The 24,082-nt window shown below is 36.9% G+C and overlaps 3 protein-coding genes and 1 pseudogene across 3 annotated transcripts; 3 read left to right on the top strand and 1 right to left on the bottom strand.

Annotated features, from left to right (window-relative positions):
* The first annotated feature begins 549 nt into the window (after positions 1-549).
* On the top strand, positions 550-1,405 carry LOC125478842 (ethylene-responsive transcription factor RAP2-11-like). Its single transcript, XM_048587514.1, has one exon. It carries the CDS (start codon positions 703-705, stop codon positions 1,363-1,365), a length of 663 nt encoding a protein of 220 aa, XP_048443471.1. The 5' UTR covers positions 550-702; the 3' UTR covers positions 1,366-1,405.
* A 12,118-nt stretch (positions 1,406-13,523) lies between these two features.
* Positions 13,524-14,269, top strand: LOC103930053. The gene has a single exon (XM_009339345.3). The coding sequence runs from the start codon at positions 13,597-13,599 to the stop codon at positions 14,053-14,055; it is 459 nt and encodes a 152-aa protein (XP_009337620.3). The 5' UTR covers positions 13,524-13,596; the 3' UTR covers positions 14,056-14,269.
* Positions 14,270-14,932: 663 nt separating this feature from the next.
* On the top strand, positions 14,933-16,297 carry LOC103930046 (annotated as a pseudogene).
* Positions 15,998-22,067, bottom strand: LOC103930036 (putative phospholipid-transporting ATPase 9). Its single transcript, XM_048587567.1, is given in 13 exon segments — positions 15,998-16,920; positions 17,048-17,239; positions 17,522-17,620; positions 17,723-17,848; positions 17,965-18,140; positions 18,143-18,173; positions 18,400-18,508; positions 18,605-18,693; positions 18,812-19,088; positions 19,195-19,305; positions 19,415-19,562; positions 19,565-20,750; positions 21,162-22,067. Coding segments are annotated over 13 exon segments (3,573 nt in total). The 5' UTR covers positions 21,561-22,067; the 3' UTR covers positions 15,998-16,290.
* Positions 22,068-24,082: the final 2,015 nt, after the last annotated feature.

Here is a 24,082-nt window from a genome sequence, read left to right as displayed (position 1 = left end):
TTAGATTTCTTTTTCACTCCAAATATGACAATACTGATGCTAATTCTTCACCTCAAAAACTCAAGAACTGACTAATTATTTGGAATTAAGCTTGCTTGCACCTATAGTCATTAGAAAAGAGAGAGAAAAAAACAAAAAGACTTTATTTATACTAACTTATATAATCTGGTCAAGTACAGTATAGGATGATTAGAAGAAAACAACATTAATGTTTATCAACTCTTCTCTTGACGTTTTCTAAAGTAAATGATTAACATTATTCATATTAATTACTTAATTAGTGTAACTCTTGACAACTGTTAATGTTAGTGAAAAAGAATTAAACCACTGAGAAAAAGCCCTTTAGCTATCATGCAATAACAATCGAGATCCTGAACTTCAATTGTTTTCAAATGTGATTGAGAGTTTTGATGAGCTTCTTTGTGAAGAACCTTATTCATTTTTTCCTTCTCTCCCCTTAATAAACAGGAACTTGCAATTATTCTTGGGACTCTGCATTCCCTGATTAATTAATACCTTAACATATGTTGACATATACTTTATAAACAAACCAACCCTAGATGAGACAACCAGCATGCCATGATCCCTGTCATCATTCTTACAGTACTCAACATATTACTATAATAACGCATAATTACATATGTCTTCTCTTTCATCCAAATCCTAGAGCTATAACCCCAACCCTTGTGATCTCGAACTCTCATGGACTCATCCTCAGTGTCCCAACCTATCCAAACACAAACTTTCCAAGAAAACAAAAAGAAAACCATGAGAAAAGGTAACAAAAATGGAAAAAGATTTCTGGGAGTGAGACAAAGACCATCAGGAAGATGGGTGGCTGAAATCAAGGACTCCTCGCAGAAGCTGAGGCTGTGGCTCGGGACTTTCGATCAGGCGGAGGAGGCGGCGTTGGCGTACGATAAGGCTGCTAGGCTCCTAAGAGGCAGGAATGCAAAAACCAACTTTCCCTCATGTCACATGTTGAACACACATGAAGAAAACTGCAGCATATTGAGAAAAAATCCAAGGCTTTATCAGCTCCTTCAGCATGCAATCATGAAGAACCATGCAAGATCCTCGTCTCTAAATAGAGCGAAGATTAATCCGTGGGATCGAAACCAAATTAGAGGAATCGATTTTGATATACTTGTCGAAGAAACTATAGTTTGTTCTTCGAGTGGTGCTGCTTCTACTTCAGGTCAATATCAAGGTGATCACGATGAGGATAGGAATAATAAGCTTTGTGCACTTTCATTTGGTAGTTGTAAAGTTTATTCTTCTGTGGTTGTAGCTCCTTCTTTCAGTGCTTCTTCTCAGTGCCAACAGGCGCATGATGAAGAAGAAAAAGGTTATCAAGAGGCCTAATTAATAGTCTCTTAATTTGTTATATGCAAATTTGGGTGGTTATTTTTGCAACAAATATGAGAAACAAGAAAATAATCAAAGGTAATTAGCTAGAGATCCTTGTAATTAAACTGTGCTTTTATTTTCGACTTTGGAAAATGATTAGATTTGTGTGTGTGTCTATATGTGGTTTCTGTTTAATGTGTTCTTCCAGCTTTTAGCCCTTCACTATCAATATTGAAATATGGAGGCTGGAAAATATATTTTGATAAGAAATTAAAATAGAGGTTTATTAGTAAGATAGGCACTTGCATATACAAGTAGCTAAGAGTCTGTTTGATAACTATTTGAGTTTTAGTTTTTTGTTTTCACTTTTGTGTCAGAGATAGAATGAAAATTTATGGAAGAAATGAAAGATATAGATGAATGAATGACGAATAGTGCATGAGAGAGAGAGATGTAAAAAGCGAAATGTTGCACAAAATGAAGACTAGAAACCTATAACCAAAACTATTTTAAGTTGTCTTCACTCTTCAAATTTTATTTTCATTTTCTGTTCTTACACTATCCTTCACTTTTAAGACTAAAAACGAACCCTAATTGTTTTCCGAAGTTAGAATCATAAATGACCGGAGGTTTTCAAAACTCATCATTTTAGTTTTCTGCGCTCAAAACCGATCAAAAGGGTTAAGAACTTTGAACATATGCAGATGCATGTCTTAATTTTGTAGAGAGAAGATGATGCAATATGCTTGTACAAGTAGTATACAAGTAGTAAAGCGGTCTAATATCTTAATGGATAAGGTATTGAATTTTTATCCATGTGTCCTAGATTCAAAAATCCTATTTCTTTTACATTATTGTAATAATTTCGAACTTTCCCTCTTCCTCTAATAATAATAAAAATAAAAAATAAATATGCTTAGCAAAATATAAATTTCTTGATTTCACAATTGTGTTCACGTGGCTAAGCCTAGTTAGTTTTAACATCTTACGCAACAAGGACATGTTCGAATCATTAAAGAAAGAACAGGACAACAACAAGAATTATATTCTATTTGGTCAATTTTTTGTTAGCCTCCAACGAAGAAGTTGTAGGTGTGAAGAGAATTTTGTCTAAAATGATTCAAAAATTAGAAGAAAATTTGAATAATTAACTAGCTTTCAGTAGACTTTAAACTATAGGAACATGTCAGGACAAAGCATGCATGTAGTCACCATTGGTGCTGAAAGCCTATAATTGGCGACGGATTCAGGATTTAAATTTTTGAAAATTCTGATGTTAAATGTTAATTGTGACATCCCGTCCCGGGATTTTTGGAACGCACGTGTGAAATTTCAATTTTTACCCCTAGTTTGTTTTCGTTATGTTTTTGGTTGTTTTGTGTGGTGTTGGCAAGCTTAGGGCCACACACACACACACTGTCTCACTCTCACTGTCTCTCACTGTCTCTCTCTTTCTCTCTCTTTCTTTCCCCCGAGAACCCCATTCCTTCTTCTTCATTTTGAAAACGTACGGACACACACACCAAACCCACCAAATCCTAGCAGATCGAGGAAACCAAGGGTACTGTAGTGATCGTGAGGTTGAGAGGAGTCCAGTGGTACCATTTTCAGGTAAGGTTGTAGCTGTTTTCACGTCGATTCGACGAGGTCCGTTTTAGTTACTATTCATGCAAACTTATTCTAGCGTGTTTTTGGACTTTTGAAGCTTGTAGTTGTGTTCGTGAGGTCCCAAGGAGCCTCGGAGTGCTTCGTTGGACAAATTTGGACGTCGGGATCGTCCTGTTCTAAGTTGGCCGGTTTTGGAGAGTTTGCACAGGTATGATCTAGTGAGTTTTAGACCTTAAAACATGTTTGGTTGTGTTCTACTAGTTTAGGGCTTTAATTTGGTGCAAGAAACGTGAAGAATGGTGGAAAAATGAGCGAGAAAACCCAAGTTACAGGTTTTCCCAGTTTCTGGCGCCGGCGACGTCGCCGGAGATTGAACGAAGAAGGTGACGGAATATTCCGTCAATTCTGACGGAATATTCCTGACGCCGTTAACGGTATCCGGTTAATTCTAACGGAATATTCCAAATTTTAACGGAATATTCCTGACGGCGTCAATTGACGCCGTCAGTGTGCATGGCACGTGGCCGCGCGTGGGGGGCGCGTAGGTCCGTGCCTATTTCGGCGCGTGGGGGCGCGTGAGGGGTCCAAAAATTATTTTAAAAATATAGTTGTGATCCTGAGGTTGTGTAGAGCACGTTGATATATTCATTTGTCCAATTTGAGCAATGTATGAGGAGTTATTACGAGGAGTTGGTTATGTGCTTTAAAGTCAACGTTTTTATAGCTTTTTCGCATATAGGTGACACGTACCCCGAGGACGAGCGTGCACACGCGAGGCAGGGGGGCTACGACCCTTCTACATACCAGTGAGTGGGCTTTTGGTTTTCCGTATATACCTATATACTATATTTTCCCAGAACTTGAATAAATGTTTATTCATTATGCCATGCATTATATTATCGTTTTTCGTGCATCGTTGGGTACGTTATTAGTTGCATATATTTATACATATGCATATTGGGTGCTGTGGACGCACAGGTAAGTGCCAGGTAAGCGTTGTGCATGTTTATGTTTCAGTAATGCTTTGTGATAGTTAGAGAGCTCATAACCTGCACCCCCGGTGTTAGTGCTCCCGCCCGTGGCCAGGGCACAGTCCTTCACGTGATGTTCACCTCCCGCACCTTATACTTACCTTGGATTCAAGGTAGGTGCACAATCCTGTCGTACAGACCACTTTAGGTGGTTCCGACTCGTAGGTGACCCGCGATTATTCGCCCAGTCTTCACGTGATCGTAGCACTTGTTTACACCCAGGCCTGTCGTACAGACCACTTTAGGTGGTTCCGACTCGTGGGCAGGTTTAGATATTGAGATTGAGATTTGAGCTCTAGATGCAGCCGTACAGGTCACGTTAGGTGACTCCGGCTGCCAGATTACATGATATTGATATGTTTATACCTGGGCACTTGCATATCGTTATGAGATTTTGGCATGACATATTCTTGAGCATGATTGGCATATCTACACTTACGTACATATGTTTATTTTCTGGGATGTATACAGGTTTTACGGCGAGGGGTTAGAAAGTATTTTATAAATGGTTTTCGAAAGCTTTGTTTTTGCCCACTCACACTTTTGTTTTGCGCCCCTCCAGGTTCTAGTTGAGTAGCAGTTCCGGTGGTTTTCCAGAGGGCTTGTTCGACACTTCTGACAGACACATATCATTGTAGGGTCACCTTCGGGTGAACTATTGTCGTATTTTTTTTTCTTTTGGACTGCTGTTGTCTGGCTCTGAATTTGTGATTCACACGCTAGCACTTATTTAGTACTTTGTATGCTAGTTTAGTTTTTAATTATTCGTACTTATATTACTACTTTATTAGCTTCCGCACGTGCACATGGCTACGTCACCTTAGTGTGACGGCCAGCACGCTCCGATCTCGGTCGGGGTGTGTCATTAATGTTCTAAAAGATGCTAGACGTTAGTTGGGCGGCGGGTTAGGGTCTAGCGTTTAGGCGGCTAGGGGGACCTAGACGGGGGCTTAGGCGGATTTAAGTAAATTTATTATATTGTATAAATAAATGTTTATTTATACTTTAAAACGCATAATTGTATTAGCATACATAAATTGCAAAATAAAATGACATATAGATTATAAAGTATTAAAACATGTTGAAAACATGGGGAACAAACATATAATAAGTGTTCATCTAAGTATTCAACAAGTCTTTACATTTTATTGACAAAATAATGCAAAAAGAAAATTATTGATTTTTTGTCCAAGTGAAAGGACATAGGCGGGTGCCTATGCGGGTTTAGGTGGGCTAGGCGGGCACTTGGCCTGCTAGGTGGACTTTCTTAATTTTCAAACGTCTAGGGACTAATCGGGGTAGTGACCAGTCGCTTAACTTGCCTAGGCGGCTTTAGAACGGTGTTCAAGGTTCAAGTTTTTTATATTAAAAGCGCAGAAACAAATTTTAGTTTGTTCACGAAGGCATTTATCGTACACTTGGTGGGCTTGTTGTCATTAGCCAAACCATGTTGCACATATGTCAATAGATATTGATGTTTTGGCAAAGCAATCTAATGAGTGTTATTGAGAGCATTTGCCGAGTGTTGTCGATGCAACTTGTCGAGTGCTGCCGAGATATGTCTAGCAAATATTATATCAAATACTTGATGACATAAAAAGAACTTGTACCATATTTTTGGAGGATCCCTGAAAACCCTTCACATGCTTGTTTCTCAGCCTTGGATGGTCCTAGGACCAACTTGGTCCCAATGTGCATCAGCTTTTACCTATAATATCTTTAAAGTTAGCTCAAATGATGACAATAGAACTCCAACTTATCATAACTGATAGAGATTTTACCACCTGCAAAGTAGGATAAAAACGCTTAAAATACTTATAAGAGAATAAGGTTGTTGTAGTATAAACGGCTCAAGTAAGACCGTTTTCCGCAAAGATTTTTTAAAACAATTTTTGAAAAACCCTAATCCTAGTTAATTATTTGAAAATAAAGATTGGAAAAGTTTGATTTTGAATTTAAAAGTAATAAAAACGAATTTTAATAAAAGTAATATAGGGAAAGCAACTAATACCCAATTAAAAAGGAAGCCAATCAAAGAGAAAAGATTTTGAGAAACAAATTTGGAAAAACACTAGGATTCTGCCAGTCACCCTAACAATCTTACTTAGTTCTTCTAATTCCTTATGAATTACACATATGTATTTTGAAGGTTAGGTTTTCCTAAAGTATGCCCTACTTGGAACCCCCAATACAGAACGTATATCTAACATGCAACCCGTCCGTGGCGTCCAGATTGAATGTGAACATGCAAGAATTATTAAGTTTTGTGAAAATCTTTTGAAAAACCATATAACTCCTAAGACGTGTCATCCATCCTAAGTAGTTACACATATTAACCACAAGAAGCCTTAATCAATTTTAGGGACAGCCATTAGCCAAAATTGCATCAAATTACTTTTCTAAATATCCTAATGGTCACGAATCACTAAGACAAATAGATAGTTTAAAGCAAAGTAATTAACAATCCAAAACTTGCATGCATAAATTCATAAGAAAATTAAAAAGAGACTACATATTCTTACTAAGGATCATAACCTCACCCTAGCAAAAAGGATTAGTTACGCATATTCATAATTAAAATCAACATAATTGTATTAAACTAGAAAAAGAATGAAAACACCTGAAAGTATAAGTCTTGAAATCTCTTAAGCTTTTCCCAAAGTCTTCTCCCAAAAACTGCATACGTTCTACCCCAAAACCCTAGGTCTACCAAAAGGCTTATTTATACTATTCTAATTAAAATCCTCCTAGTAAAAGGTCTTAGAATCAAATTAGGAAACTAAATAAATTGAAATAAAATAGGAAATATAATTTTAAATTGACTTAGCCCAAAGTAATGAGATTTAAAGATTGGATTATTCTGAACACTTCTCCAGAAGGCCACGAACTCATCTGAGGTCATCTTGGGCTCCAAAAACTCAATTTAAGCCCCGAAACATCACTTTCCAACAACGCGCACGCCTCCTTTATTTAATCACCAGAAAATAACTGCTTGGTAGAAAAATCTCAATTTTGACATGAATAAGCCAAGAGACACACAAACAGTCCTTCAATTTGAATCACTCAAAATTCGTCCGTTTGATCATGTTTTGCTTCAGAGGAATTCGAATGTCCTATATTGAAAATATAAAGTAAAGTATCAAAATTCTACCAAAATAATTACCAAATTATACTAAAATAGGGTAAAATATATAATATAGTATTGATTCATCGATAACCATAGCACATAAACTTTTGAAGTCCATCGGTCAATGGTAGGATATGCATCTGAATTATGATAAATTTAAAGTTTGATTCCCTTCAACGCTTAGGAATCAAAATGTATTTACCATCTAACCAAATAAAGGTATACTTTGAACCTTCGGGTCGGGTCTTAGATTGAGTCATCATGAAATGAAATCGAAAAGAAAACATATGCGAAAGACTAAAGTTATTGGTGTGTAATTGTAATGGTGTGACGTCCCACTCCCACAATTGAAATGTCCATTTCAATTTTCATGCCCGAATGTGGGTTTAGGCCTCGTCCCCCACACACAACCTTCCGGCTTGTATTCTTTTATTTTCGCTTTCATTATTTAATCAATTACGGAGATAAGGAATAGAGGGATCGTTTTATCAGGGAGTTAGTCATTTCTCATCACTTTGGGCGAGATGGAAGTATCCGACTTTGTAGTTGATGGCTAACCCTAGGGTTTTGGTTTTTTCTAACCGCCTTGTGTGAATTTAGAAAGTAAAACAACTATTGTATTTTGACGAATATGCCTTATGTGCAGTTTAATTCACCTAATTCATTATCTTCTTTTCAATAAATAAAAATTGTGTTCATGGGAATAGCCTAAGATATATGAAACTAGTTGCATATTTGACAAATTGATTTTGATCTAGTGTATGCAACGAGAAATTATCTCTTACAACTAAGATATAATACTCGTGGCCGTAATTTGTTTAATAAAAGTTTGTTGTGTTTTGAAAAAGTCAACTACTCGTTCAATACACGACAATAGAGTATCTATCCTATGCAAAAGTCCTCATTTGTTTTCCTCTACGATTTACATGGCAAATTGGCAAATCCTTATCAGAATCAACATGCCTAATAACATGCCATGGTGATCACTTTCAATGGCACACAACACGTTACCCACATTGTCAACGTACGCCAACATCATCTTCTTTTGCTTCCTCTACGTAATTTAGATTCATAGCCACCGTCAATGTCCTTTTCATTATCCTCGCCACAAGACCATTTCGTCAAAGTAAGGCATTGTTTGTGGGGACTTGGTGACCTAATTGTGTTCACTAATTCAATAAATAAAATCGAACTTGCTTTATATTGGGTTATGCATGATACATGCGCTTTGCCTTCGTAGAATAAACTTACTGATCTGGTGTAATGTCACCGTCACACGAGGAGAGTGATAGATAACAAACCAAATTGTATATGAATCAGCTTGACAAACATACATTCAAGAAAACTAGGGTTTTCAGAATTTTGAAGTTATGGTTTGAAAGACGTCTCATGGTATTTATTTTTTGTTAGGTCAAATTAAAAACTGGAGATCTTGGGTTCGAAATCCGATTCTGGAATGGAAGCTAGACTTGTGGTCAGGGGAATACCAAAATGCCTCTACGAATCTTCCTGACCCCCAGAAAGGATGGATAATCGTGACTTATCATCAGTTGTCCCCTTTTTGAAAAGAAAAGGAAATCTTTGTAACTAACAACAACCATATCACTCCGATGCATGCCCACAAAGTTAAATCTCCTTTGTTTTTAATAACTCCTTACACATAAGAATTCAACGGTATTCTATGAACTTGGCTCACACCCTAATGTATTGGAGAATAGAAAGTTGGAGCAATGATCCATGAACTTGGCTCAATTAGAACTTTAGTCCCTGAATTAAAAATTTGAGTATTGGTTTCTTAACTTGTTATAATGTGGAGCAATAACTTTTTCGCCAACTTCATTATTCATTGATCCAAAATAAATAGTTTAAAGGAGCAAAAAATGAATAAAAGTTCTAGCAGAGTTGGCCAAAAGAATCATTGCTCCACATCATTACAAGTTCGGAAACCAATACTCACGAATTTTCGTCCAAAGATCAAAGCTCCATTTGAACTAAAATGGAAGGACCATAGCTCTAATGACCTCTCTATCGAAGAAAACCAGAAACATGCAACTAACTACTAACATTTGCTCATGTCAAATAAGTGGTTTCTCAAAAGTCGACCAAAAATGGCAAGGAACACAAAACCCTAGCAATTTTCATTAAATTTCACAATCTGACATCACTTCCGTACAAGGAATTTGATACCAGGTTCTGCAAGTAAACATCAAACACAGAAGATTCTCTGGCAACTTGGTACTCCATGTAACTGCAGTTTCCTCTCACTTATATGCAGTCATGACGTTGTGTTTCCCAATTGCAAACTTCTTTCAGAACACACTTTTTTACCATTAAAAGGGAAAGTAACATGTTCAAACTTTTAAACTACCTGCTCAACAAAATGACATATTTTGGAAGCCAATTAATTGCCCTATCATACATAAAGATTTTTGGCCGCTAAATCTTGGTTATTGGATTCTCGACCAAGAAACTAACGGCTAAAAACTCAGTGCAAAAGATATTTCGGAGCATACTACAAAATCTCCGTACATATATAGTTCCAGCAAACACAAAAGAGGGAAAAGAAATATTCCCCTTCTTTATTACAGCCAATCCTTCAGCTCGTTCACAGAAAAAGGGAAAAGAACTGTCAAGGGAACTCAAACAAGTATTAATTGCACAGGCAAAAGTAAAAGTTAGCGTATTAGAAAGATGATTAGGAAATAATCCAGCGAATAGGGAAAATTAATTCCGTAATACAGAAGTAATGAACTTAAGAGGAAGCAACATGTTTTGAAGAACATAAAGTTGATAAACAAGGACATCAACTCCAGCAAAAGAGAAAGAACAAGAACATCACAAGACACCCAAAATTATTGTTCTAGGAAAAGAACAAGTTCGATCAGAACAACTGCGTAAGGTTGGTTACTTGAAAACAAAATTCAACCCACGAACAAAGACTTCTAACCAATTAATTCACCCCAAAGCATCTTACAGAAGAACGAGAAGAACATCCGTTTGGTATCCATTGAACTACAACAACAAAGTCTTATCTTACTAAGTGGGGTCAGCTGTATAAATCTAAGAACGCTTGTGCCAAGTCTTTCGTTAGCTCCAAATACTCAATTTAACTACTAGATATAGAAATTCAATCATACTATCGGTTTCGCCATCATAATCACAATGATGAACACAATAAACTCAAAATTCTGCACCCGAAACGACTAAATCTGAACACAGAACCACATACACACTGTGTACTCCGCTTCGAATACACATAAGCTCATCTCGACAGGTAGATCTATACTCTAAAAATTCAATCATCCCAATTCTCATCACATATATTATCAAACACTAAACGTTATGTTAACCAACATGGAAAATATTAAATTTTCAACCAGTAATTAATAAGTTAAATAAAATATAAAGCTTCAAACTTTAGTAAAAACAAAAGCAGGTCATAGATCATAGATCATGTATGTTCAAGTTCGGAATTTAGGAAAGTAAAACCATAATCTAGATAAATAATTAATTCCCCATTTAATTCCCTGCAGTCAACCACCAATAGCACATACAAACAAAATAGCAAACGCAAATTACCCACAAATCTGGTTTTATTTACCTTCTAAAAAAATATAAACAAGCTTTTTGCCTTCCGGGTTCAGTTCAGAAGCTGGAAAAAACCCCAAAAATTCAATCTTTGTTCAGTTCAGAAGCTGGAAAAAACCCCCCAAAAATTCAATCTTTCCCATATTTTCCCACACTTTCTCAGCAACCAAACAGAGCAGTTCAAAAATACCAGCAAGAAATTAAAAATAAATAAAGAGAAGAATGAGAGAGTGAGCGCTGGATGCAGAGGTTTATCGACCGATTCATGTTCTGTGTTTTTTTCACAACAAATCTCATAAACAGATCGATGAACCGCTGCCTCCAGTGCACTCCCACCCCACCCCAACAACCAATAATTATTTCATAAATTAAAAAATTAAAAAGAAAAAACAAAGACAAAAATATGTCAATCACCAACCGTAGATCTAAGAAATGAGAGATCTCACAACAAAATCAGAGATCTCACAGCAACATTATATACAATAATAATAATATATACTTACATACATACGCTGATGCATGTATTTATAGGGTGTGAGAGAAACGGATTCAACCCAGGAATCTGGAGAATCGCATCACGCATACTCTCTCTCTCTCTCTCTCTCTTCTCTCTCATGAGTTTGTTAATAACTTAACAAGAAATGCTAAATACGCTCTCTCAAAAGTGTCTCAAAATCGGACTCTTGACTCTTTATCGCCTTTTATTTTTTACACAATATTTTATAACGTTGACAACGAAAATTAACGTTCAATTAGAAAGTGCATAAAATCATCTACTTTGAAGAGTCTGACAACGAAAATTAACGTTAAACTAAAAAGTGCATAGAGCCGTTTTACTTTAAAAGAATGACATCGAAAATTAACGTTAAATTAAAAAGTGCATAGAATCGTTTTTACTTTGAAAGAGTCTGGTTAACATTTCTCTGACTTAGTCACGGACCGGATGTAGTACAGTGTCTTTTCAAGGGGTATTTAAGGCAATGTAGATTTTGAACGAATTAATAAAGAGATCAAAATTATATTTAAGTTACAATTTGGTCTGAGAAACACCGAACTGCAAACCCTGTAGAACTCCTGTTCCCTCTCTCTCTCTCTCCCACAGTTTGCATCTCATCGTCTCTCTCTTGGCAATGGCAAACTCATATGCCCTCTCCTCAACCGGACCACCTTCCCTCCTAAACCAAATTCCCCAGCAAACCACCACGACGCACCTGCTGTGCAAACTAAGGCGTTAACCAAAGCTTGAGACCTGTTTAACCCAAAGGAAAACGAACTTCAGACGGACAAGCATTAAAAAAATGGAGGCAAAGAGAAAGAGAGATGAAGTGGCGGGGGCTGGGTTTTAACGGAGAGAACGAGAGTGACGCCGGCGCCGGTGAGGGGCGCTGGGTTTGACCGATGGAGAAGAGAGAAAGGCAGATCGAAAGATCATTCTGATGGGTCACGATTTTTCGTCGTACAGCTTCAATTTTTAATTACAACCGTTCAGATTAATCCAATGGTTATTAAATAAAATGTATAAATAACATGTGTATTTACAGATGTACGCTACAGAAGCCCTCGTTCGGACTACTCCGTCCCCCAATCGTAAAAGCAATACGCAAGTGACAATTTACCACAGTGGTGGAAGATGTTGAATTTTTGCATGACAGTAATGTTGAGTCCTTACATAACGACGTGAGTTCAAACTTCATCGGTGGCTAATCTAACATCTAATTTAAAAAAATTTATCGTTTAAAAAAAAAAAAAATCATACAACCAATACATCAAATAAATAGATAATAATTAAATGAGGTGAAAGATCTATGCCGTCCATTAATAGGTGAAAGAAGCCTAACGATCAAAGGATTCAAGCTATTGAAATTTGATCCAACGGTTACAATTATTATAACTTTTAAATGATCTCTTGTTTGTAGTTGTTGAATTAAATTTTAATTGTTCAGATCTTTTATTCAGAATACTCAATTTATTTGGATCTGGAAGGAATCTGGTTCCTACATCGAGGGACCCAACGCAGTCCACGGCTCAACTTCGTCTATGAGGATTGAGGACCAAAGCTCATACAGACCGATTGAGGACCAAAGTTCATACTGGAAAATAACTTACTTATATGTAGTGAATAGAGTCTTGTGCTCTTTTACTCGTCACGTGATTAGTGAGACTTTTAGTCTTTGACAAGGAATTTTACTCTTTCTATTGGGGCTACATATTATTTGGAGTTACTGTTTTTTTCTTCACTATTTGTTGTCATCTTAATTATAAAAATTGAACTACACTTCACAAATTTGACCTACTCAAATATTTTTCCAACTTCCACAACTACATTCTATGTTAAAGAATCGACGCAACAATTTACTCTTTTGCATTAAACTCAGAGACTTCTATTGTACAAAGTGGACAAAATAATCCCTTAATTTGATGAAATAACTGACAAATTAACGATCATAAGACATTTGAACGAATAGAAAGTTTAGAGAGGTTCAAAGCCAAATTAAAAATTCAGAGGACAAAGTGAAACAAGACCTAAATTCGTTAAATTCTTCCCAAACAACGAAAGAGACTTGTCATTTAGATTAATCATTAAGTTAAACTTGATGGACAAGAAATTTAAGCAATCTCAATACTAATTCATAAAAGGGTGATGTAAAGTCGGCTTTTATGGATGTGGCCATCTCTAAGCAAAGCAAAGCTAAAGTAAAACTCCACATCTTCAAAGTAAAAAAGAAGATTAAACAAAAAGATATGAAAAGAAAAGTCACTGCTTTTGCCACTTTCCATCATGTCTTCCACTCATACAAGCATACAGTGAAGCTATGGCCACCAAAAATCATACATTATCTTTGTACTATGTACATATATATACATATCTCTCTCTATATATTTTGCATCTAAATGCAACTTGAATTGTCTGCTTCTAAAATTTCTATAGCCATGGAAGCAACATCACAAACACTGCCTGGTTCAGCAGGCGATCAAATCTTGGGTGGTGGTGGTAGCAGTAATAATATCCCCCAAGCAGTACCCTTAGTTTCTTCTTCTTCTTCGTCTTCGGGTTCCATTGGGCCATTCTTTGCAGTGATCTCCGTCCTAACGATCCTCGCAGTTCTCTCGTGCTTTTTGGGCCGGAGGCTGACTCGTGATCAGATGGTACCGACTCCGGTGGAGAGCATCAGGGATAGAATCGATTGTTTCGGGTGGTTGAAGCGCAAGTGCCGGCAGCTGCAGTGCATGGTTGCTCATCATGACCTCGAAGTTGGATCAAAGGTGATGGTCATGGATCTGAGTCAAGAAAAGAAAGGTGATGCTAGGGTTAAAGAAGGTGACCATGAAGTTCCTCCCCAGAAGGCTTGATTGTATATTTTGAAGATGTAATGTTCTAATTGGGAGATGGGTTAAATTGTTAAATGTTAGGGGGAAGGATATCAGTGAGAATTGAACATTATAATGCATAAGTATTATTGCTTTCTGCCATTGAGGTAAAACGTCATCTGCTAATCTATAGCATTCTTAAGGTTCTTGTATTTGGTCACATAATTAATAAGAAATTGATTGATATTATGTACAATATTAATCTTTTTTCCTAGGATGTATCATGTATAATATTTAGCATAAAATGTTGATTGACTTTACTTTAATTTTGATAGACACGGTTGCAGAAAATTATTCAAGAAATAACAAAAAGTAAAGTCTGTTACAAATTTAAATGGAGCTCCAATTTAAAACCTCATCTTAATTCTGTGGTTTTATTGATCCATCAAATTATTTCGATTCTATTTAAAACAAATTTAAATTTATGTGGTATGATTTCTTTGTATTATTATTTGGTATGTATATTAATTGGATTGGAAGCACTGTTGAAGGCTTAGAGAGCAAGACACCTCAACTGAGCTGTACATGGGAATCATGGTTGAAAGTGTTACTAAGGATGAAGATTAGGTTTGACTTGCATGCATGGATCCAGCCTTGCACATCCTTAATTAATATTTTCCCTTAATTCGGCTGCTTTGATTCAACAATACCATAAAAATTTCAATTGAAACACGGTCACATTGTGTTATGCAAACTATAACATGTGTAGTTTTTTTATTTTATTTTATTTTATTTTTTAAATACACAATTTAAAAACAAGACATCAAAACTATATCGCCACTCGTATCATAATATACTTTAGAATTATACATCACGACAGATATTCTAAAGGAAGGGTGATTATCTCAGATCCCTTTGACCAAAAACCAAAAAAAAAAAAAAAAAAAACCCAAGAAAAAGGGCCCAAAATTTAGCTTCCTTCCTAGAAGCCTTCTAGTCATATGATTCCATATGCGTGTGACAAAAAAGGCAAAAAAGGAAACCACCGACTCATGTTCCTGTCCTTAGTTGTCTTCCCCCCACACCATATTTAGCCTTCAAATTCTGTTCACCACCCAAAAAACCATCTCTCTCTCTCTCAACACACCAAACCAAACCACCACCTTCATCTCCTCCGCCTCCACAACCACCTCCTAACACCAAATATTGCCACGTTGTGCTACAAACCATACGTTCCAATTAACTGTTGGCGCATTGTATCACATTTTTTGTTGTAACGATATTTATAACCCTAATGCCTGCACTACGAGTTGATCAAATCAACCAGCTAAGAAACATCTTTGCAAGATTCGACTTTGTCTCCGACGGCAGCCTCACCGTCTTGGAGCTTGCCACGCTCCTCTGCTCGACCTCAGGCCCTCCGGTGACCAAGTCCACGTCCTCCTAGCCAATATGGATGCAAACGGCAATGGCTCCGTGGAATTCGACGAGCTGGTTAGTGCCATATTGCCCGGAATGGACGAGGAGATTTTGGTAAACCAAAAGCAACTCTTGGAGGTTTTTCGCTCTTTTGAACATGACGGCAACGGTTACATAACTGCGGCAGAGCTGGCAGGGTCCATGGCGAAAATGGGGCAACCGTTGACGTATAAGGAGCTGAAGGAGATGATCAAAGAGGCTGATACGGATGGAGATGGTGTCATTAGTTTCAATGAATTTACTACAATAATGGCGAAATCGGCGTCGAGTTTTCTAGGCCTTGCTGCCTCATGACCTGAGGTATGATCTATAGAAATCTGATGGTACATGTTCTTCTCACCTGGTTATCGACTGACGTAGATTTTGCATCTTTGTTACGATTTTGTTTAATTTCTGACCAACAAACTGACAATCTAAGTACTTTTTTTTTCATTAATCGGTGAGTTTTGTTGCTCTTCGTTTTATGTATGCGTATGCAAGCGCTTTTCCGAAGCAGTCTCAAACATTCGCTAATCCTTTCTTTATTGAACATTGTGTGTTATGATACATCGGATACATCATACATGATACAATATTTTGACTATACTATTCTCTACATGAACATTAAAGCTAGATCCTTGGAGCTTTTGGAAACCGAACTATCCTAAGCGAAAAACTTGGAAGGACACGACTGCTTCAGGTTCGACTCAACCCTTCATCTCTGGGAAGACGCTCTTGAACCATTATGTAAAAGAGAAGAAACTTCTTACTGGTATAATGTACATTCTTTGGATAGGAATGTGAAAACATGGGCGCTGATTAATGACCCTCGAGCTTCTCTCCAAAGCGTCTAGATGTTGCTTCGATGCGGGCTGTGTAACCTACTGTTGTGCTTCTTAGGGACCTCTGCCGCACCATTTGACAGAACTCGGGGTCATCTGATTGCCCATCTGTTCTTATCCACTGTATCATCTGATGATACATTGGGAAAAACCGCATTTGGATGGCTGCGTAAATGAAGTATGGCAGGAGGGAAGAGACCAGAACAAACAGCGTGAGAAACCAATAAAATGGAGCCGGTGCGCAGGCTTCAATGAACACCTTATACGCAGTGGTCGATATGTTGGGGTCAAGGGCTCCATATGCCAACTGGAATATATACCAGAACACAATGCCACCCCAGATGAAGAGATGTTGTATGTAAGTGAAGTAGTTGATGGACAGCGCCATCTGACAGTTGACGACCCATACCACGCATGAGTACATTGTGGCACCAAAGATCTCCAAGCCAACCACTTGCCCGCCTTTACGAAAGGCTTGACTGCCCATTGCCACCATGCAGAAGAAGAAGACTAGGGTAGCAGTCACCACCCCATTCATTGCCCATCCAAGTATTCGGAGCCAACTAAATAAGACATTTTGTGTACCTTCTTGGTACAATAGCGGGAACTGTAAGAGAGAGAGAGAGAGAGAGAGAGAGAGTAAAGATCAGCAAAGGATCATATGCTATATTTCTGATTGCAAATAAGACTCATGAATTTCTCTCCAGTTATCTTTTCAAGTAAGGAGAACTTACCTTGAGACATAACTTGGCCGAGACATCTTGGTCAAAAACTCCCAAGGCAATCACTGGAAGTGACGTGAAGAAGACATTGTATAGTGACAGATACCAATCATTGTATGCAGTTTGGCCGGAGAATGAAGCATAGATCTGATAGAAGAAAATGGTGAAGCCAAAAGCAATGTTCTTGTAGAAGAAATAGCATATCTGTCAGACAAGAAAAGAAGCATGTCAACAACATATACTATAATTGTACATATAAATTCTAAATATAACAAGTCCGTATTTTCTTCTCTCCAAGTGCAGGATGGGACTGCGCGTGAGGTGGTGTATGTCAGCTTTCATATAACTAAAGTTTTTGACGTCTAATAGTTGCCTAACAAGAATGATGGAATCCAGAATAGCTTCTGAATGTATTACAGATTAATACAAAGAAAATGAGATAAAAAGATAAGCTATTATTTGAATTCTAGAAAGAAAAGAATTTACCATTGATGAGATTCTTCTGTAACACCAATGGCCATGTACAAGTAGCAGGCGCTCCAAAAATCGGAACTGTGCAATTGCAATGTCGCTTGACATGACTGCCTGAAATTTTTGATTGGCAGAAAGGATAAGTCAGAATTCATCATGCGGAAGAAATTTGAAATACAAGTAACAGATGATGAGTGCAATTTGTTAAGAATTTACCTGCATTCCCTCAACACCACTGATACCAACTCCGATATCTGCTTCTTGAAGCATTCCAACATCATTTGCCCCATCACCAACGGCCAGAGTTGTGTTGCCAGTTTTATCTTTTACCAGCCTTGTAACCTGCATTATTTCAAATAGAACTATTTAGGACTCAATTCTTTTCAAAACCATATATCTATGAAAATGATTTTATACTTTTGGAACTTATTTAGTGGCGGCAAAGGGGAAAAACTTACAAGTGCTTTCTGTTTGGGAGATGAACGACAGCATATAACAGATGCGCAGCCGATGGCAAGCTCTAGAAAGAGGTCCTTGACATCGTTCTCTAAGGCATAAGTGAGGGAATTCCCATCAATGATCAAAGCTAATGCCTCAGAGTTCTCTTCTGGTGCAGCAAGCAAGGCCTTCCCTGACTTATTTGATGGACTACGCTTTCCTTCAATGCCTGTAGATCAGCACAGTTTCATTAAACTCTCACAGCATGACATTTTATCAGCCAAGAGAGAACAGTTTCGAACCCTAGCATGTTAAAAGTCCGATTTAAGCATCAATGCAATAACTAAAACACGAATCTATAATCCATTTACAGCACTACAGCCTGAATCACATATTACGCCATAAGATAGCTGAAGTGGAAGAAAGAAGAATATTGCATAAGAAATTTGGTTTACCTTGGTTACTGCCGTCTTATCCTCCACCTTCTCTAATGCTTTAGCTTCTGCAGTCTCGGAGCTTATTACTATTTGTTTCATTCCTTGTCTAAGCAAACTGCACGCATATCTGGAAAGAGAAAAAGCAAGCGAAAAGGTATGCAGTGATAAATATTTGTATACTGAAATCCATCTTCTCTTACAAAACTGTTCACTAATCATGTACCCAATATTAATCGCTGTCTCCATTTTATCTCCAGTCAAAACCCATATTTTAATTCCAGCCTGAGCAAGCTTGTCAATGCATTCGGGAACCTGTTCAACACAGAAAAGAACAAAAGGAAAAAAATGATATTTAGTCTTGAATGCTATACAAATCTCCAACAAAGTCATTACGAGCAGTACCAGGCTACCAGTAAAAATTAAAACGCACCCCATTTTGAAGTTTGTCTTCAACTGCAGTAGCACCGAGAAGAATCAAATCCCTCTCGATCTTCTCCGAAACTTCCTCGACAATTTCCTCCTGATCTGAACTCACCAACGTTTTGGCCACAGTGAATTCTTTGTTGAACTCATCATATTCTTCTTCGTCAAGTTCGCGATATGCAAGTACCAAAGTCCTCAAACCAGCATCAGCATACTCATTAATGTGTTCCCTAGTCTTCTCTTCAAACTCCCTTCCGTTATTTGCAAGTCTTTCAAACATGACACTGTTTGTGGAATAAGCACATTATATATAATGCGTGGAACAACAAACACAATTTCATTTGATCATCAAGAAACTCAATTAGACTAGCAAGGAGTAAGTTAACAGACCTGTCAGCGCCTTTGCACAGCAGTAGTATCTTACCCTCTTCATTTCTTACGATTACAGACATCCGCTTTCTTGAACTACTAAACTCCAATATGTTCAAAAGTTTATAAGTTCTGAAAAATGGAAAATCTACAGAGTTAAATATTTATTTATGAAAATTCGACAATATCTTGAGAATAACATATGTCATATAGCAGCTAAACTGAAATGCAAGAAGCATACCTTTCAATTTTTCTTCCGTAAATCGGATCTAACTCATGCAATGAGATGCTTCCTTGACTCCTTTCATAAAATTCAAACCCAAACTCTCTTGCTGCAATCACAAAAGCGGCCTCATCTGGTGATTCAGCTTCATATGATACTCTTCCGTTTCTTCATCAACTTCAGGTATTGCAGTATGACAGATTGCAAGTAACTGCAGAAACTTCTGGATTACATCTGCGCGAGGCTCATTAACCCATTTGCCATTCATGATCCTTTCATCCATAAAATTAAAGCCTTTTATCAATGTGGCTTCACTCAATTCTTCAGCATGGATCTCTTCTTCTGTCAACTCCTCGCCTTTTCTCCTAGCTAAAGCTCTCTCAACTTCTGTAACTCCACGCCCGAAAGCAGTGCCAGCAATAGAACACTTGATAAATTCCATTGAGTTGCAAGTTAATGTTCCGGTTTTGTCTGAAAGTATAGTATCAACTTGGCCAAGTTCTTCATTCAAGTTTGAAGTGCGCGCTCGGGCTGGCTTGTCAGTTTCCTCGTAGTACATGTGCACATCCTGGTTTATGAAAGTACACTGAAGAACTTTGACAATTTCTATTGACACATACAAGGAAATGGGGATCAAATAACTATACAGCATAATGGCAGTTAAAAATTGCAAAACTGCTGCAAGCGGTGCCCTTGTCGGATCATAGTAAACTGTGGTATCATCTGGTCTGAGGTACCATCTGATCAATTTCCCATCATCCAGGTCTTTACTAGTATTAACCCCGAAGACAATTGCCCCAACAAAAGACATCAGAACTAAGAGGAAAAACAAGAAGTAGATAATCTTATCCATCCGCTTCTCAACTTTGCTTCTCTTAGAAGGAGGATCTGTTGAATTCTGCATAACTTTTGTATCGTGACCTGTAAAGATTACCACCCCATATACAAAATCCGTGTTTCGCAGCTTGGAGTCCCGAAGAAGAAGCTGCTGTGGCGTAAGAGGGTACGGTTGATCTTCAATCTCCATAGTGCCAACAAATGAGTACAAATTTGCATTTGGGTCTTCACATCTGATTACCGCCTTGAAATTCTCAAAGCTCGAGTCTTCGTGCAGATTAGAAGTTCCTTCCAGTGCTTGTTTTAGTTTCAAATTAGTCTCCCCATCAAGGTTGGTGGTCTCAACATAGCAAAGCGCTTCATCATAGCTTGATGAAAGTAAGATAAGATCAGCAGGAAAAAACTCGTCCTTTTCGACCTTCACTATATCCCCAACCTTCAAATCCCTCCATTTGGTATGCTCAAAAGTGTCCTCACCACGATGCACCTTAACTTTTCGGTTGTTCATTTCAATGTCCTGATCACAGTTTTACAAACTAGATTACAAAACTGTTTTACCATTACTAATAGCACTAAATATAGTCAAATCCAGGACGCCCTGTCCTTCTTAAAGACATGACACGTAGAAAACTTCTCTTCTACTCGATTTTCTTCAATTTTGGTCGCAGTTATTGACATGGTTGATTGTTTTAGCCTATACAGTCATTACTCTGAGCTTAGTCTTTTGGTTTCTAAACATGGATTAGTTCTAAATTTTGATACTCAGAAACTAAAATCGAAGATCTAAACGAACATTCTATACCCCGAACAATCAACCCTATTACTAAATGAGATCAAAGTTACAAAATTTAAGTCGAAATGAAGTTTTCTCAACATGTTATACGACATGAAAAATACACCAAACATGTTATTAACATAAAAAGTATACCTGTTTTTTCCTCCTCCAATCTTCAACAGCCTCCTTCCCCATCGTAACTCCGATCACGACGACGAGAGGGACGACGTTGCTGACGGCGGAGTAAGGTGAAAGCGGCGTAAAAGACAGAATTGCACAAATGAGGAAGTATACATTGGCAACCCTTCTGAACTGCTCGAACATTGCCTTGGGCAAGAATGTAGCGAGTGTATACTTTGTTGTTCTGACATAATTACCCTCGTAGTTCCGAACCGTGGCCTCCAAGCACTCAGGGTCATTACAGTAAACGACCCTCGAGAAACCAGGGCCGCCAATCCGTGAATGTTCGCCATTGAAGGAAGCTTTCCCACATGAAAAAGCATGGATTCTGCCAAAATGATGCCTTCTTCTTCTTCTACCCCCACCTCCCATTTTGCTCAGTCCACCACTTCAACGCATACACGGGTGCACACAGCCACCACAATCCCCCACCCAGTCAAACAATTTTCTCAATCCACCCAAGAACCGGTTTTTGAGAACAAATCTCGGAAACAGAAACTTACCCAATTCAGAAAACAGAATGATCTGCAAACCCAGCAGGAAAAAAACTTGCTGTGCCAAAATTCTGAAGTCCCAGAAGAAAAAGACTGAAACTTTGCAATCAAATTTCACAAAGTCTTCAACTTTATGAAAGAGGACAAGAAGGCATTGCTTCAACTGTGCTTTTCACCTTATTTTTCGGATTATTATTTTTTTATTTTTTTTCTTTTCCTTCTGTGTTTTTTGTGAAGCAGCTGAGCGATGGCTAGCTTGCCAGTTTTGACTTGTAGCTAGAGAAGCACCAAACTTTGAACGTAAGATAGGAGAGAGAGGGAGAGGGGGGAGAGAGAGAGAGAGAGGGGAAACTCAACTGCTGCGAGTTGTTAATTAATAATTGTATGAAAGGGAAACAGATTCAAAGAATGGTTTCAACCTTTAAAATGCTATGTGAAGCAAACTGCTGTATAAAAATTCAACAGCTCTACATCTTGGGCATTAATAAACGACTTTTTGTCAATTGCCAAAAACTATTAGTTGGAGAGAGAGACCTGGCGTACGGATCAAGCCTTCTAGAAGGTCTGTAAAGATATTTGTCTATAATTAATTAAGCTTAATTTTCTCACAATGTAAGATTGAATAAAAAATATGAAGCTTTAACGAAAAACTTACGATACTGTTCACTTTAACGAAAAATCATATTTTTACATTAAAAAGTCAATCATGGTACTATTTACTTTACCTTTTATTTTGTCCTTATTGTCAAAACTCAACGTTTTCAAGTCATTTTTATTAGTTTTCCTTTAAAATATTGACAAAAAAGAAAAATAAAACTCACATGAAAAATGACAAAAAAAGAAAAATAAAATTTTCTCACATGACAACGCATGTAATTTTTTCTTTTAAGAAGGATGTGTACGACAAATGACCAACTCTAAAAAGAAATTAACAATAGGGGACTTTTTGGCTTTTTAGCATTGGCTTAACTTCTCATTTGAGTATTTGACAATAAAAATCGATAGAAATGATACATGAGTTTGTTTTGGTCATTCCATGAAAAATTTGTAAATATTCTTGTTAAATTGTCATGTGAACGACCCCGTGATCACGTTTTTAAGGGTATTTTTGTCAAACCAACACCTCCAAAATGATTTATGGTAGGCAAACTTATAAACCACTTCTATCGATTTTCATTATTAGAGACAAAGGTGAAGAATTATGTCAATATCATAAATCATTTTAACTAAAAAGGCCAAAACATTTTCTCCTTTGCACATCTATGATCATTTATGTCATTTGATTCTTCTTTACTTTATTCAATTCAACAATTGAAAAATGAATAGTATGAATGAAAAAAATTTGTGAAAATCATTTCTAATTAATATTATTGTAATTTGCCACATAGTTCTACAGTCTAGTGGTTTTTCACTTGTAAGTGAGAGATTTTAGGTTCGATTTTTGCTAAATGTGATTTTGAACCACATTATTATTAGCCTATTATGAAATTAAACTCATCCATTCCTTATTAGTGTAAATAATAACGTTTGTTTCTGAAAGAAAAAAATATTATTGTAATTTGGGATCCTTTGAATAAAAATGAAGCTAAAATATTCCTGCAAATAAAAAATGTGATATGCAAGGAAAAGCTAGTGGTAGCTGACTGTGAAACGGAGCTATCGGTGGAAACAAGCAAAATAAAAAAAGGAAAAATGAGAGCGACCAAAAATAATTAAAAACGTCTGTCGTTAACATGCTCTTATATTTATCAAGAGTAAACTGCCGTTTAACTCCATGAATTATTATTTTAATGAAATTAACTCTTTGAATTATTTTTTTAGTAATATAACTTCTTAAACTATTAATAATTAGTTAATTAATTCTTATCTGATTAGATAAAATTTAATTCACTTTGTCGTTAAATACTGACACGTGAAAAGCACATGAATCACTATTGAGAGTACATTTATGCCAATAAAATTTTATCGAATCTAACTATATAAGAAGTTAATTGATTGATTTTAAATAATTTAAATGATTAATTTACAAAAAACATAATTCAGGCCGTCAATTCGAACTGAGATAATATTTGAGGAGTTGAAATAGCAAATTACCTTATATTAATTAATCAGTACAGGTTTGCCTGTTAAGTTTGACTAACAATTATAATTACTCTGTTTAAATGGACCGTATGGTAAATGACAAAGTCTATTTCCCTTTCTCTTTCATTGAGAGATTTCTACTTTACCAAAAGTAAGAGAAGAAGATTCTCGAACGTAATCGACTAAAAATATCTTCAGTTCTCTGTCTCACCCGTGATGTCAGCATTTGATGAGTATGACAAAGAAATAAAAAGAGAATTTTAACAAAAAAAAAACTTCCGGTATTGTTTACTTTAACGAAAAATCATATTTTTACAC

This window comes from the organism of the source record quoted next, unplaced genomic scaffold, assembly GCF_019419815.1.
Source record: "Pyrus x bretschneideri cultivar Hongxiangsu unplaced genomic scaffold, Pyrus_bretschneideri_v1 Contig27, whole genome shotgun sequence".
NCBI classification, from domain to species: Eukaryota; Viridiplantae; Streptophyta; class Magnoliopsida; order Rosales; family Rosaceae; genus Pyrus; species Pyrus x bretschneideri.
This window is presented reverse-complemented; position numbering and strand designations above follow the sequence as displayed.

Coding starts and splice junctions, on each gene's coding strand:
- LOC125478842 (XM_048587514.1), top strand. CDS start 703: ATGGACTCATCCTCAGTGTCCCAACCTATCCAAACACAAACTTTCCAA.
- LOC103930053 (XM_009339345.3), top strand. CDS start 13,597: ATGCAACTTGAATTGTCTGCTTCTAAAATTTCTATAGCCATGGAAGCA.